Source organism: Trachemys scripta, chromosome 1 (genome assembly GCF_013100865.1).
Source record: "Trachemys scripta elegans isolate TJP31775 chromosome 1, CAS_Tse_1.0, whole genome shotgun sequence".
Taxonomy (NCBI): domain Eukaryota; kingdom Metazoa; phylum Chordata; order Testudines; family Emydidae; genus Trachemys; species Trachemys scripta.
Window position 1 is genome coordinate 2,382,023 of NC_048298.1, and position 12,872 is coordinate 2,394,894.

At 50.6% G+C, this 12,872-nt stretch overlaps 1 protein-coding gene across 2 annotated transcripts in view; it reads right to left on the reverse strand.

Annotated features, from left to right (window-relative positions):
* The window catches only part of SHANK3 (SH3 and multiple ankyrin repeat domains 3), a gene marked incomplete in the record, with an annotated part of 197,915 nt that overhangs the window by 64,266 nt on the left and 120,777 nt on the right, over positions 1-12,872 (reverse strand). For both annotated transcript variants that reach the window (XM_034763556.1, XM_034763551.1), the window contains 1 exon segment: positions 8,140-8,264. In XM_034763556.1, coding sequence (XP_034619447.1) covers positions 8,140-8,264 — 125 coding nt within the window.

Genomic DNA, 12,872 nt, shown 5'->3' on the forward strand with positions numbered 1-12,872 from the left:
AAGCAAGACCCACACGGGACACCTGCTTGTACCGTCACTCACTGCATGCTGCTCAGCTATCGCAGTAAAAAGGGCCACATAAGAACCTGAACAGAACAGAGTTCCCCTGATAATCTTCCACGCCAAGCTCCCTTCCCCAACCCCCAATTAATTTATCCGGCGCCCCCCCACCCTGACACCAGGCGCGCCCCACTCCACACCTCGTCACAGATGATGCTGTGCCCCGGCCTGTTGCTCTCCTTAGTGTGGGGCTTCTATTTCTTCCACTGCCCCTCTGCTTCCTCACTCCACTCTTGGTGCGGGGGGGGGGGGGTCTCTCTACCACCCCCTCCAGCCTGGATGGGGGACAGCAGAGGGGTGTCTCACACCCCAGGAGGGAGTTTCTTCACCGCCACCCCCTCCCCCATCACAGCCCTGGTAGGGTGGAATTGCTGGAAGTGCCTCCCTCCCCCTTTGCCAGCCATCACTGGCGGAGGAGAGGGGCGGTGCAGCTGGCAGGGGAGCGGGAGGCGTATGTCCTTGCCCACCGAGGATCATTATGGGGCATTTTCTGAGAAGCCTGGGATGAGGCCTGAGTGCCTGTGGGCTCTGACTAGACGGGTGAGCCATGGGCACCAGAGGGGACATGGGGAATACCCTAGGATCTCAAATGAACCGAATTGTACCACAGAATCTCTATGGAGAGTAATTCCATGCTTGAATAATAAGAATATAGCAGTAGTATATACTACCGACCACCTGACCAGGATGGCGATCGTGACTGTGAAATGCTCAGGGAGATTAGAGAGGCTGTAAAAATAAAAACTCAATAATAATGGGGGATTTCAACTATCTCCATAGTGACTGGGTACATGTCACCTCAGGGTGGGATGCAGAAATAAAGTTTCTTGACACATTAAATTACTGCTTCTTGGAGCAGCTAGTCCTGGAACCCACAAGAGGAGAGGCAATTCTTGATTTAGTCCTAAATGAAGCACAGGATATGGTCCAAGAGGTGAATATAGCTGGACCATTTGGTAACAGTGACCATCATATAATTAAATTTAACATCCCTGTGGCAGGAAAAACACCACAGCGGCCCAACACTATAGCATTTAATTTCAGAAAGGGGGACTACACAAAAATGAGGAGGTTAGTTAAACAGAAATTACAAGGTCCAGCGCCAAAAGTGAAATCCCTGCAAGCTGCATGGAAACTTTTTAAAGACACCATAAGAGAGGATCAACTTAAATGTATACCCCAAATTAAAAAACACAGCACGAGAACCAAAAAGAGCCACTGTGGCTAAACAACAGAGTAAAAAAAGCAGTGAGAGACAAAAAGGCATCCTTTAAAAAATGGAAGTTAAATCCTAGTGAGGAAATTAGAAAGGAGCATAAACTCTGGCAAATGAAGAGTAAAAATATAATTAGTAAGGTGTAACGGGGCGGTCACCCCACTCCGGTTTGGAAGGGGTTAGAAACAGCCCTGGGAAAGGGCTGTCCCAGGGAGCCAATCACGAGCAGGCTTGAGGCAGCCAATCAGGGCCCAGATGGGCCAGTATAAGAAGGGCTCCTGGGGAAAGGGAGTGAGTCTTGCTCCAGCTGGGGAGCAGAAAGGACCAGGCTTCTTGGGAGAGCAAGCAGGGTACCTGAGGCAGAGCAGGGCTGGCGAAGGGCAGGCAGAGCTGAGGAGCTCTGGCCTGGTGGGTCCCCAGGCTGAGGGAGTTACTAGGCTGAAAGGAGACAGCTGGGCTAGAAAGGCAGCAGGTCCAACCCCCTTGCCAGTGATGAGTGGCCATTAAAGACTGCAGTTTGCCCCTGAGAGAAGGGGCTAGATGAGGACTGGCAGTAGCCACTGAGACAAAGTGGGTCTAGGGGGGTTTGGGTTCCCCTAAGGAGGGGAGACCCAGAGTGTGGGGACACTGCTGAGGGGCAATACCCCAAGGTAAGGGGCACTGTGGTCCGGGAGGGATGCATGGCCTGAACTGGAGGAGATAAAGGGACTGCAGAGGGGCAAGTAAGGACGGGGAGAAACTGGCCAGAGGAGGGTGCTTTTGAGCTGGATGAGCCAATTCCCAGACTGACCAGCAGGAGGTGCCGTGCCGGCGAGGTGGCGGCTTGCTACAGAAGACCAAACAAGAATTTCAACAACAGCTGGCCAAACACTCAAAAAGTAACCACAATTTTTTTTAAATACATCAGAAGGGGCCACTGGACGACTGAGATGCTAAAGGAGCACTCAAGGGTGATAAGGCCTTTGCGGAGAAACTAAATGAATTATTTGCATCGGTCTTCACGGCTGAGGATGTGAGGGAGATTCCCAAACCTGAGCTGTGCTTTTTAGGTGAGTGTCATTAGAGGAGGTTTTGGAACAAATTCATAAACTAAACAGTAATAAGTCACCAGGACCAGATGGTATTCACCCAAGAGTTCTGAAGGAACTCAAACGTGAAATTGCAGAACTACTAACTGTAGTCTGTAACCTCTCATTTAAATCAGCTTCTGTACCAAATGACTGGAGGATATCTAATGTGACACCAATTTTTAAAAAGGGCTCCAGAGGTGATCCCGGCAATTACAGGCTGGTAAGCCTGACTATAGTAAAATTGTCTGACACATAGATGAACATAATTTGTTGGGGAAGAGTCAGCATGGTTTCTGTAAAGGGAAATCATGCCTCACCAATCTACTAGAATTCTTTGAAGGGGTCAACAAGCATATGGACAAAGGGGATCCAGTGGATATAGTGTGCTTAGATTTTCAGAAAAGCTTTGACAAGGTTCCTCACCAAAGGCTTTTAAGCAAAGTAAGCTATTAGTAACTGGTTAAAAGATAGGAAACACAGGGTAGGAATAAATGGTCAGTTTTCAGAATGGAAAGAGGTAAATAGTGGTGTCCTCCAGGGGTCTGTACTGGGCTCAGACCTAGTCAATATATTCATAAATGATCTGGAAAAAGGGGTAAACAGTGAGATGGCAAAATTTGCAGATGATACAAAACTAGTCAAGATAATTAAATCCAAAGCAGACTGCAAAGAGCTACAAAACGATCTCACAAAACCGGATGATGATCTCCAGGACCCAAGAGTCCAAACAGATCTTCTGCCATGCTGGAAAAAGTTGGGTTAAGCATTCCCCAAAAGGTGAGATAAATGGAGAAGGCAGATCTAACTTCAGAGCTGTCTCTGAGCCTTCTAGTATATCTAGGCTTGGAAGAATTAGATTTGTATCGGTATATGTTGGTTTTCAATTTCACTGTGCAGGCAGAAACCAACAAAAAAAATGTCCATCAATAACAACAGAAATGTACAGATAGGCAAAGTAAGAAAAATGCTGCTTCAGAAATTATTAGAGTCAAAACCCAGTGATTTAGAATTTTGAATTAGGCTTGTTGCAAATGGACTAGTGAATGACTGGAAAACCGGTTGGGATTTGCGGATTTAAGGACATTTACTTTGTATATTTGGACATGTGATGTTTAACAGTTTAAAGCTCCAACTTCTTGACTCTCAACTTTTACTGTCATTAAATAATTGTCTGAACCCCCCCCCCACATAATTTTTCACAACTGTGGAAAAAATGCTTAAAATAAACACTGATATTATCTGTCAAAATGATATAAAAATACAAAGTGAATTCTGCCAAGCCTAAATATATCCTCAGTCCTAGACTCAGCGCCCACTGAGGCTGCAGAGATGCAGAGGGGAGGCTCCCTAACGCCCCTGCAAGGTTTGTCTAGCTTCCCTGGTGTCTGGCTCTGGATTGTGCCGTCCCTGAGAACAGCTGGAACAGGGGGCTGACAGCCCTCAGATGGTGGGCTGGCTCAGGTCCGAATGCCTGGCTCTTGCCTTGAGGGCTCTTCAGTTTTTAAAAACCTCCTCAGCCTTGGAATGGAAAAGTGACAGCTGTGGCCGAAGACCTGGTTTCGGTGTCGGAGATGTGAAAGGAAGCCATCGAGGAATGCTTTGACTCCTTCCAGCCCTTCTTAAAGAGTTCAAGAAACTCCTGCCTAGTTTCCTCTGGTATAAATTGAGCCCAAGAGGCCATGTCAGACCAAAGGAATAGTCCTACTGGATCAGACCATCTAGCCCAGTAGCCTGTCTCTGACACGGGACACTGTAAAATGCTTCAGGAAGGTTAAGAAACCCAATGATGGACTATTATGGGATAACCTGCCCAGTGGGGAAGTTTCTGTTTCACTCTGCTCACTGGTTCTTCCTCCTTGTCTTCTGATTGGCAGAAACCACATTTGCCACTAACAATTGCAGGGGTGGCGACGCCTCCACAAGTTTCTTTCCCTTTCTAAGAGGTGGTGACTTTGGCTTGGATGGACACCTCTTTCATGATGTTACTGAAGTGGGAGGCCCAGGAAGCCCACCCACGGTAGAGTACCCAAAGCGAGGCTTCTGTTCAAGAACAGTCCAAGGACGTAAATAAGGCTCAGATGAAGTCCCTGCTCCACTGTCTGGCTCTCTACGTGCAGCAGGAACTGAACTGGATGTACCTAGCTTTTCTCAGATCTAAGAACTCCATTGAACCAAACTCGGCAACAGTCAGAATACAGCCCCCATAGCTGTGATGCTGGCACCAGTCTGACCTAGAACAGAGACTCAAATGGCACCAAAGGTGTGAAGGTTTCAAGGAAAGTGCCATAACCAACCACACAGATCCAATATTACTGTGGGGCAGGTCTCTGGCCTGTGCTGTGCAGGGGGTCAGACGAGATGATCACAGTGGTCCCTGCTGGCCTTGGAATCGATGAAACAGGGAATAGTTCAGGCTCAACATGGATAATGAAATATGGATTCACAGTGGCTTGGCAGCTACTTTTCTAAAACCCCCCAGTTCACTCTCTTGTGAATCCATCCAATTATCCCCCCGCCCACCTTGTGTCGGTCTGTGTGTTAACACAGCCCCCAGCGCACTGGGGTTTGGCTCAGCACCGGGGGCTCGGGGAGTGAATGTCATATGAATACTAAATAATCATGTAAAATGTTGACAAAGCTTCTGTATGCTTCCCATGCCAGGTAACGCATCATCCCTGACTCAAGGGCTGGGCTCCCCAGACAGGACGTCTTGCTACGCCCCAGCCCCAGCCATGGACACACAAGCCATGTCAGCGTAAACACTGGTCAGAGTTTTTTTGGTTTTTTTACTGATCGGTGTGGCTGGATTCTAAGCATCTGTTTACACACTAGCATATACGGTAATAAGATTTTCTTCATTCTAATACTTAACTATCTATACAGCAGCATTAGGAAATAATACCACAGAAGTTCAAGTTTGGGTGGTTTTTTTTTTTTAACAAAATCAGGAAATTCCACATACAAAAATGTCATTAAGGCGGATGGAAGGCAGAGCACAGCTATCTACTGATTGTCTCTGACTTTCTGCCGAAATGGCTGGTGCCTCCGGTGCGGCGCTGGAAGAGTGCGACACTCTGTGTCAGCTCAATGCAATACCGGGCTGGAAGCCCCAGTACCTGTGATATTTCAAACTGTTCCAGAACATGTCCTGTGGTGAACAATCCTGCACTGGCCTCCAGGAGAGGGACTGGACAGCATCCAGTGGACCATTTCTATTTCAAACCTCGATTATTATGATGATTCCTGGTTAGTGGCGGGGGACATTGTGACACCCTGGCACTCTCATATTCACCACTGTCATGTAATTAGGCTGTTTTGTACAAAGTCTGCCTTGTGAGGTATCCTTCTAAAAGTCTGGGTCTGTTGAACATTAATATCCTGTTGGATTGTATGTGCTGTCATTGTATGTGAAGTTCTGAAATTTTGGGGTGTGTGTGTGTGTGTGTGTGTGTTACTGAAAGATGTTGTGAAGCTGGAAACGCCCACAACTAGCCTCTCACGTACAACAATGAAGAAGCTAGACCAGAGGTGAGCAAACTTTTTGGCCCAAGGGCCATATCTGGGTATGGCAATTGTATGGCGGGCCATGAATGCTCATGAAACTGGGGGTTGGGGTGTGTGGGGGGGTGAGGGTTCCGGCTGGGGGTGCAGGCTCTGGGGTGGGGCCAGAAATGGGGAGCTCAGGGTGTGGGAGGGAGCGCCGGGCTGGGGCAGAGAGTTGGGGAGCGGGGGGGAGCGCTCAGGCTGGGAGTGTGAGCTCTGTGGTGGGGCTGGGGATAAGGGGCTGGGATGGAGGGGTTCGGAAGGCAGGAGGGGTGTGAGGGCTGGGGCAGGGGGCTGGGGCGTGGGAGGGGGTCAGGGGTGCAGGCTCCGGGTGGCGCTTACATCAAGCAGCTCCCAGAAGTAACGGCATGTGCCCCCTCCGGCTCCTATGCGTGCTGCCCAGTCTGCAGGTGCCAACCCTGCAGCTCCCATTGGCTGCAGTTCCTGGCCAATGGGAGCTGCGGGGGTGGCGCTTGGGGTGGGGGTAGCGGGTGGAACCCTCTGGCTGCCCCTATGCGTAGGAGCCGGAGGGGGAACATGCCGTTGCTTCCAGGAGCCGTGCGGAGCCACAGCATGTGTGGAGAGGGGCAAGCCCCCACCCCCACTCCCCAGCCGGAGTATGGCAAGCCCAGGATCCTGCTCCCCGATGGGAGCTCGAGGGCCGGATTAAAACATCTGAAGGGACATAGTTTGCCCACCCCTGAGCTAGACGGTGCTAATGGCCCATCAACAAAAACAATGGCCGTGGAAAAGTCTTGTCCTCACCAGGGAACACTTCCGACAGCCCATGGACGCTGGCTGCTGTGGCTCATCAAGCATGCCAGGGCATGTGACGAGACCACATGATACTCAACTCCATTTTGGTATCTGTATTTTTCCACAAACTGGGCTGGGAGCTTGGCTTGGAACAAAGGGTTCTCGCTCTATGGAAGAAACTATAAAAGGGGGACGTCATCACCAAGGGGCCTCACTCTCTCTACAACTCAATACCTGGAAACACTTTAGAAACAATGACCGAACTGGGGGAAGTGCTTGTCCCAGGCTGGAAGAGAGGATTCCTACCTGGGAATAGAACATCTACAAACTGCTTGTACTAGCTAACAGAGTGAGACACTGTTTGATTCAAATTTTATCTAGTATATTAGGCTTAGATTGCATTTTTTGTTTATTTGCTGGGTAATCTACTTAGATCTGTTTCCTATCACTTATAATCACTTAAAATCTATCTTTCTGTAGCTAATAAACCTGTTTTATCTTAACCCATGTGTCTTTGAGTGAAGTGTTAGGGAATCTCAGCTCTGTATCAAAGTCTGCTGCGTATCTTCCCCATAGCGAGGGGGAAGCAGGTTAATTAATGAGCTTGCACCGTACAGACCCCTGACTGGTGCAGGACGGAACAATTCTGGATTTATGTTCCAGTAGGGGGGCAAGGCTGGGGAGCTGTAAAATTGGCTGGCGCCTCCATTGTTGGTCCATGAGTGGCTCGGGTAAAGCACACAGGTAACTCAGTTGGGGGTATGGTGCGACCTGCTGTCGTGTTGGATGGTGATAGAGCTCAGAAGGGCTGGCTGTGTGTCAGCAGCCAACGCAGTGTGAGAGGCCAACCCAGCTGATTAATCAGGAAGCACAGGGGTTCCAACAGCTTCCAGGCTTCACCCCGGGGTACCTCCCATCACAGCCAAGTCAGCCTGTTTCCTGACTGGTGCAATGGGAAGCACATAGTTGCTTGCATGACTTCCCTGGCTGCACTGTCACGTCTGGAGAAGCTGGAGGGTTTACTGGAGGAGCCGAGACAGGAGGCAGATTCAGAGATTTAAGTAATGTGTAAGGGTAAGATCATGTCACGGAGCTCACGGATTCCATGACATACAGAGACCTATGTGACATTTTCCAGCCCTAGGATGGTGGGCCAGAGCAGTCAGCTAGCAGGGGCCCTGGAGCTCTTAGCCGCTGTGGGCAGCGGGGGGCCCCCACAGCTCCGAGCCGCCGTGGGCAGTAGGTGCTGGACCCCTGCCTTTCTGCAGTGGTGCCCAGGCTCTCATCTCCTCCACTCAGGTTCAGTCCTCCCCTACCATGTCAGCCCCCTTTTGTCATGGTTATTTTTAGTACAAGTCCGGAACAGGTCATGGGCTTCTATGAATTTTTGTTTATAGCCCATGACCTGTCCATTACTTTTACTAAAAATAACCGTGACAGAATCTTACCCTTAATAATGAGCACACCGAGCTCTGCTCAGCCTCGGGCGCTTACCTCAATCAGAAAGTCTCCCGTGCGAAGTCCTGCTTTCCAGGCCACACCTTCCACATCCACTGACTCCAGGTACTGGAGCGCTGGGAAGGCTGGAGTCGGGGTGAACTCCTCAATTGGAGTCTCCGCTGAAAGAGAAAGACCCAGCCCCAATTAGCAGTATGCAGCGGGGAGGCAACAGAACATTTGGTGACGTCTAGAAAAAAGCTCTCCAGGAGCATAACTGGCTCAGAGACCAAGCAGAGGTGTCTCTACTGAGCACCTGACCTGCTTCTCTTGCAGCATGGTGATTTAATGCTTATTTATGTACAGTCATTTCTGTGATGTTCATCATTGTATAACCTACTAATGGCCCCCCAGAGCCACATGTACCTCACACACAGAAAGTTGCATTCATCCTCCACAAGTTGCCCAGAGCCACTCACCCCAGTCCCTCTCCCAGAGCCATACACCTACAGAAAGAGGGTCCTGCTTACTTAGACTTTAACCACACGTCTGGCTAGGAAATATGGCCCCCAATACACATGAAATTTCCTCCCCACCAACCACCCAAAATCCCCTGCTCCCTTACATCCCACCCTCCACCCACCCCATCCGACTTCGCTGTCCAGCCACAGTGAGTCATTTTGCCTAGGAGGTACTGGGAACCATCATTGGGGGACGGGAGGGATTGGGGGGAAATACGGATTGCTCCCTTGTGTGGAGTAGTGTGGGGAGAAGGCGAGGGTATGCTGTCTGACCCCCATAAAGGAGATATCCAGGAACAGAGAGAAAAATACCACCTCCAGGAATGCCATAGGGCAGCAGTTCTCAAACTGTGGGTCAGGACCCCAAAGTGGGCCATGACTCCATTTTAATGGGGTCACCAGGGCTGGCATTGCCGGTGCTGAAGCCAAAGCCCGAGCCCTACTGCCCAGGGCCAAAACAGAAGCCCCATCAACTGGGGCTTCAGCCGAAGCCCGAGGGCTTCAGCCCTAGGGGATGGGGCTCAGGTTACAGCCACCTGCCTGGGGCAGAATCCTTTGGGCTTTGCCCCCCCCCCCCCCACCCAGGGTGGCAGGTCTCGGGCAGGCTCAGGCTTCAGTCTCCTCTCCTGGGGTCATGTAGTAATTTTTGTTGTCAGAAGTGGGTTACGGTGCAGTGAAGTTTGACAACCTGCCATAGGGTTTACAGGCAGCAAAGGCCTTGGCTGGGCTGCTGCTGCCCGCCACACTGGGATCTAGGTCCCTGATGGAAAAGCAGGGGCTTGCCGTAGCTGGACCGCTCCTCCTGGGCTCTGGCTGCTGCTGGTACAGTCTATGGCTGCCAGGGGCTATCCCTGACTCTTGGGGAATTTCTTTCTCCCGTGGCTGGGGAGAAGACTGGCATATAGGAACGTTGGACATAGGGCTGGAAGGGACCTTCCCATCCCTACTGTCACAGGCAGCCCATCATACCATCCCATTCATAAACCTGCCTTAAAAATAGCTAGGCCTTTTGCCCCCCTTCCAGTGGGAGGCTGTTCCAGAGCCTCCCTCCGATACGGAATGGTACCGCCCCCCCCCCCCCCCGTTCCGTGACTAGAGCCCTGCGCGGATACAGATTGATATCCACGGATGCAGATATCCGCGGATAGAAATCAGTAGCTGTTGAACCACAGGGCTCTCCCGGGAACTGAAGTGGTGAAAGGAGCAGAACATGGGGCCGCCGCTCCCAGGAGCCAGTGCCCCTCGCCAGCAGCTCCTCCTCCAGCCCCGCCCCCAGCCCTGTCCTCCGGCGGGGCTGTACAGACCCCAGACATAACACTTATGATACCGACATAAGCGTGTAATGCAGAGCAGGGCTCAGATCCAGGTTGATATTCTCTGTGAAGACACAGGCTGCCCCTTCATTCTGTCAGTGAAGGAAAAGAGCAGCTGAGGGACACCAACCAGTCTAGACCTGTCCAAGAAAAAGGCTAATGCCTTGTGGGCATCCGAAGTACGGGGCCCTCTTCATCCTCATGACAGTGAAGCTTTAGAGAAAAGGCTGGTAAGTAGACAGATTAAGGTGGGAATCCAAAACCACCGTAATCAGAAATAAACTCTGTCCTTAAAGACAACTGCACCCTGGGGGTCTGCAACTAATGCTCATAATTCTCCCAGCCTCTTACTGGCAACTAGAAATACTACTTTCAGTAAGAGATGCAATAATAAACAAGTAGCCATAGGCTCAAAAGGAGGACCTGTTAACACTGACAAAACCAAATTTAAGTCCCAAAGGGGTGTGGGATAAGTGGAAAGTCTTTTTCCCTTTAGGGAAAGTAAATACTCCAGTATAAGCGAAGGAGAAGTCTGCATAAGAGATGTATCCCACAACTAGGACCATACAGAGAAACATCTCCACTTCATCATGTAAACATATCTAATGGATGGTTTCCTAAGAGAATGTCCCGAAACTCTAGGAAACACTCAGTCTCTTGAGCTGACAACCACTGAGCATCCCAACTGTGAAATTAGGGCTGGGCGGGGTGGGGTGCATCATCTGGCCATAGTTCTGTGAAATTATATCAGTGACTTGAGGCACTGTTCTAGGGGCCTTGAGGCAGAGTCTCAGGAGGTCCAAGGACCAATGCTGATGTGAGTAGGCTGGTGCTGTCAGAATCAGAATGGCATAATCCTGTTTGAGTAGCACAAAACCCCGGGGAGGAAAGGCATACAGCAGCCTGCCCTTCCACAGGAGAAGGAATGCGTGTGAGGTAGACCCTGGGCTGTGATCTGACCTGGACCAGAGCAGGTGACCCTTCCTCTTCAGTCACAGAGCAGAGCGTTAGCTCTGGCATCTGCCAAGCCTGGAGGATAGATTTGACTGCATCCATCTTGAGGGACCATTTGTGATTCCTGCTGCATGTTCTGCTGTGCTGATCTGCCAGACAGTGCTGAACTCCTGGGAGGTGTGAGGCTTTGAGGGTCATGGTATTTCAGAAGCAAAAATCCCAGAGCTCTATAGTTTCCTGGCAAAGGTGATCTGACCTGGCACCTCCCTGTCTGTTCAAGCAGAACATAGTAGCAGCGTTGTCTGTGAGGACTTGCATAGTACAGCCTTTGATGTGTGGATCCACCTGACATGCCAGATGAATCCCTCAAAGTTCTTGAACATTTATGTGCACAGAGAGTACTTGATCTGTCCAAAGTCTGAAGGTCTGTCCAGATGAGCTCCCTGGCCTAGGGACAAAGCATCTGTAAGCAGAGTCATGTAGGGCAGAGTCAGGGAAAATGAGACCCCTTTGCATGCGCTAGCAGGTCCATCCGCCAATCTAAGGAAGACAAGACACTTGCAGCAAGTGCATCAGCATGTCCAGTAGGTGACAAGATGGACAGTAAGCAAACTCCAACCACCCTGCCTCTGAGGTGAAGCCTGGCATGTCATGCAAGCTGCCATAGGTCCTAGAAGTCTCAGGCAACTCCTTACCGTTGTACAAGGATGGGCCTTGAGACCTTTGCGTAGGTCCAATCTTGCCTGAAATCTGTCCGGGAGCAAGTATACCTTCACCAAGCTGGAGTAAAATCAATTCTCTGCACAGGAAGCAGTAATGACTTGCCCTTGTTGATTAACTGGCCCCAAGGCATGAACAAGGGATTGGACTGTCTTGATGCAGATCTACACCTGGTACGTGGATTGTCCTCATATTAACCAATCATCCAGGTACAGAAATACTTGGATGCCTACCCTCTGAGAGGTAGCACCACCCTGCCATACGCTTTGTGAGGACTTGAGGGGCTGAGGACAGACCCAACATGACTGTGAATTGGACATCTGCCACAAGGAACCTTAAAATTGAGGGCAGCATACCAATCGTCAGGATCTAGGGACAGGATAACAGAAACCGGGTAATCATGCACAACTTTCTCTTTGTTCTGTATTTGTTCAGGTTTCACGGATCGAGTATAGGTTTGAGGCCTCCCTTGGACTTTGGAACGGGAAAATCCCAGGAATAAAATCCCTTCCCCCAGTGCTGAGGAGGTACCGGTTCTATAGCCTCTGATTGCAAAGAGACTGCACTTCTGGAATGAGAGCAGGCCTGTGAGATCAGTCCCTGAAAAAGGACAGGAAAGTGGGAGGCGTGGGGGAACAGTGACAAGCTGTAGGACAGAACCCAAACCCAATAATCAGTTGTAATATGGCTCCAAGCCCCTAGCAAGCGGGACAACCTGCTGCCAGAGGGGAGGAGAGAGTGTCCTGTCCATGGGAGTGGCGTGCAGCTTTGGATGGAAGACCAGAGCTGGATAGACTGGTTGAGGTGGAATTTGGAGACTACCTTTGGGAGAAACTTAGGGTGAAGGTGCATGGAGAATTTGTCCTTATGGAAGATGGTATACAGGGGGTCTGCCATCATGGCCGCCAATTCGCTGACCTGCTGAGTGGAAGTGGTGGCCACGAGGAAGAGGCCCTTCATGGATAGGGTAAGAGGAAGCATGTGGCCAGTGGTTCAAAGGGGGGCCTGGTGAGGGCAGATAGCACAAGATTAAGGCCCGGGGTGGGGGGAAGGTGTAGGGGTAAGGACCGGGAGGAAGCAGTTCATCTGGCCCTTTAGAAAGCGGGTAGTGGCAGGGTGGGTAAACAGCGACCCTCCGTGCAGTGGGGGAAGGAAGGCACTGGGTGCTGCAAGGTGAACACGTATCAAGCTAAGTACGAGGTCCGAGTGCTCAAGCTCCAGGAGGTACTCTAGGATGACAGGCACGGAGACGTCCCTCTGAGGAAGGTGGTGGCATTGAGCC